This window comes from Seriola lalandi, unplaced genomic scaffold (assembly GCF_002814215.2).
Source record: "Seriola lalandi dorsalis isolate HSWRI2012SDOR001 ecotype SW California unplaced genomic scaffold, Sedor1 jcf7180002034070, whole genome shotgun sequence".
Classification (NCBI taxonomy): Eukaryota; Metazoa; Chordata; class Actinopteri; order Carangiformes; family Carangidae; genus Seriola; species Seriola lalandi.
The window spans coordinates 1-3,413 of NW_019504664.1; the positions used below are offsets into that span (position 1 = coordinate 1).

Consider the following 3,413-nt stretch of genomic DNA (forward strand, 5'->3'; position numbering starts at 1 on the left):
GTATATATATATACGTGTATATACGTATATATATACGTATATACACGTATATATGTATATATATATGTGTATATATGTATATATGTATATATGTATGTATATATATATGTATATATGTATGTATGTATGTATATATGTATATATATATATTGCAGGGACACTCGTTGGGCATTACAGTACACTGAACGTATGTGCTCTGTGCATTATTTAGTGTAGTATAAATAGGCTTCTTTCCCACAACCGTTGATAAACTATCCCATTCACAGTCTCTGTTTCTGTGAATGCATAAGGCTTACTGTCTCACAAAATATGATCAGCTTCCTGCAACAAGTGCTGCTGGATTTTTATATAGAGCCACAAATCTAGACATGAATATTAATTAGATTTGAATGGATAATAAATGTATTTGCAGAAGACAAATTATTGACGCGCCCAACTTAATGAAAAGACGCCAGGTGCAACCGTCTGCACAGCAAAAATAAAATGCCATTTATTAATATCTGTTTAGTCTCGCACATACTGCTCTGACACCTTTCTATTTCCTTTTATGACTGTAACAAGTAATTATATTTCTAATATCACTTTCTCTGCTTGATCGTTTTTCCAACAGATTATTTTATAAACATGCATCATCTTTATCAAATTAGTCTGTGTACAAGAGAGGAACAGGCTTAAATTGCCTTCATCATGGAGCAACTGAGCTGTTTGTGCTTCAAACTAAATGGAAGAAAATGAAATGTCACATTATGCATTGTACCCACAATATTTTCCCACCTTTCCTGAAACAAGTTACTCTGTCATGCCTTACTATGTCATTCCACAAGTCTTGTTACTGTAGTGCTGGTAATTGTGTTTTTTTTGTAACTTTTCATTGTATGTGATTTAACTAATAACAACTGTATTTCTGTATTTCTTGATGGAAGTTGTATGAGTTTTATAACAAATTTTAAAAAAAATGTAGCCCATCTTTTCAATGTTTTCTTTTCTCTCTTTAAGCCTTGGTGGAGTCGATACTTCAAGCTTTTTCTGTTTTTCTCTGTGACTTGATGGAAGCAAGCTGTACAGCTGTACCTTCAGTCTCTTCACCTCTGTGTCCTCTTGTAACAGAATGAATATTACTGTAGGTTAGACTTTCTGTGGAAGAACAAGTTCAAGAAAGAGTGTGAGGAGATTGAAACCATGGAGAACCTCAATCGGGTTTTGCTGGAGAATGTGCTGCCTGCACATGTTGCAGAACACTTCCTGGCACGCAACTGGAAGAATGAGGTAAGCATTTATTTATTGTTTTCTTTTCATTATAGATGTGTAAGATCATGCAAATTGTACTCTGAGTAACAGTTGCAGGACTGACGTATTGTTGTTTTACAGAGGTCTTGCAGTGCCAGTGGCTATATGCCAAGATCCATTGCATTCATTAGCTGTGATGAGGCATTGCAAAAATATCTTTACTCTAACATAATCTATATTCAATACATTAGATGTATACAATATATAGTGTATTAACATATGTTATGTCTTTGCTGCGAAGCATGTTTATTTTTAATCCACCCAATAACCAAAACGGATATTTTATAGTAGTATGATTAATTAGCTATAATGATGACAAAACACTGGGAGACAGTCTAGGTGAATTTTCTGACTTGCCTATGAGACTTTCTCCATCATTCTGTATATTGTTATATCCTGTGCCTCTCACAGCGTGAACTGTGAAAAGTAAAGTTTTACATCTTAGGAAGTTTAGAGGATGTGGTATTCTCATAAGTTTAAAGTTTAAATTTTAAATAGGAATGCTGCTTCTGCTAAAAAAAAAAAAAAAAAAAATCTGAATGAAGAGTTAGGAAATGACTATTTCTTCATTTGAACAGGATCCAGGAGAAAGTTGCTTTTCTAATGGATTTTAGAGCAACTGTTACATGGATGGTGGTTTGGGTGATATACCTACTTTCATTTGTCTGTCTGGTTTTCTTTCTTATATTTTATCTGCCACTGTGGTCCCACTGAGAAGTAATATTTTTATTAAGGTGTACTACCAAGTCTAAAATTTTTCCATCAGACAACATTTGTCCGTCTGTATTTCATCCATGTTGAAAGGCTGTGGTTTATCGATTTTATAACATTATAACATTGTTTTGCAGCTGTCCAATATAAAGTCTGTATTTTGTCTCATGCTTTCTGTCGTGCAGGATCTGTACCATCAGTCCTATGACCTGGTGTGTGTCATGTTCGCCTCCATCCCAGACTTTAAAGAGTTCTACACAGAATCTGACGTCAACAAGGAAGGATTAGAGTGCCTCAGGCTCCTCAACGAAATCATTGCTGATTTTGATGAGGTAAATAACCCTCACTCTGGCAACCTTCATAACATCTGTCACATACAACGCAAGTGCTAGAGCTGCAATGCTTTTATAGTTATATGTGATTGGACATTGTCATGAGCAAGATACTGGATAATGGTATCTGAATATTCTGAGGCAGAAGGGAAAATCAGTAATGCTTTCAACAAATTCATTCATTTGTCTTTACAAGCTTTCACTTCTGCCATAAACGGTCTCATTTATTTTAGCTGTTGCATGAACTGTGTGTGTATTTGTGTGTGCGTAGCTGCTGTCCAAACCTAAATTCAGTGGTGTGGAAAAGATCAAGACCATTGGCAGCACTTACATGGCTGCAACTGGGCTGAATGCATCACCAGGGCCAGAGTACACATCACAGGTACACTCATCACACACATGCACACAAATGATTCAAGCACATTTTTGTGTGACTTCCACAAAATCATGTACATTTGTTCTTTCACTGCTTCTCAGGAGCATGACAGGCAGTACATGCACATAGGGACTATGGTAGAGTTTGCCTTTGCCTTGGTGGGGAAGCTGGATGTTATCAACAAACACTCCTTCAATGACTTCAAACTCAGAGTTGGTGAGTTACACACGAAAGTTAAGTTTAAAAACAAAGTGATGAGACTTGTTCTTGTTTTGGCAAGAAATCATGCAGGGCTCTAATTTCTCCAGCACTGTGCCAGAATTGCGGCATAGGGCCGTTTTAGATTTGAAAATAGATTATACATCTATAGAAATTCCTGCGTGTTTTTTAACTGTTACATAGGCAAGAACTTGGTGTGTGTGTGTATGTATGTATGTATGTACAGTACAGGCCAAAAGTTTGGACACACCTTCTCATTCAATGCGTTTTGTTTATTTTCATGACTATTAATATTGTAGATTCCCACTGAAGGCATCAAAACTATGAATGAACACATATGGAATTATGTACTTAACAAAAAAGTGTGAAATAACTGAAAACATGTCTTATATTCTAGTTTCTTCAAAGTAGCCATCCTTTGCTTTTTTGATAGCGCTGCAAACCCTTGGTGTTCTCTCAATGAGCTTCATGAGGTAGTCACCTGAAAT

General features: G+C 35.9%; 1 protein-coding gene across 1 annotated transcript; it reads left to right on the forward strand.

Annotated features, from left to right (window-relative positions):
* Positions 1 to 154: 154 nt before the first annotated feature.
* LOC111646883 (adenylate cyclase type 2-like) lies at positions 155 to 2,922 on the forward strand (the record flags this gene model as incomplete). Its single annotated transcript, XM_023396455.2, has 4 exons — positions 155 to 1,266; positions 2,184 to 2,330; positions 2,602 to 2,712; positions 2,808 to 2,922. Coding segments are annotated over exons 1-4 (460 nt in total), but the record flags the coding sequence as incomplete, so codon positions are not given.
* Between the last annotated feature and the right edge of the window lie 491 nt (positions 2,923 to 3,413).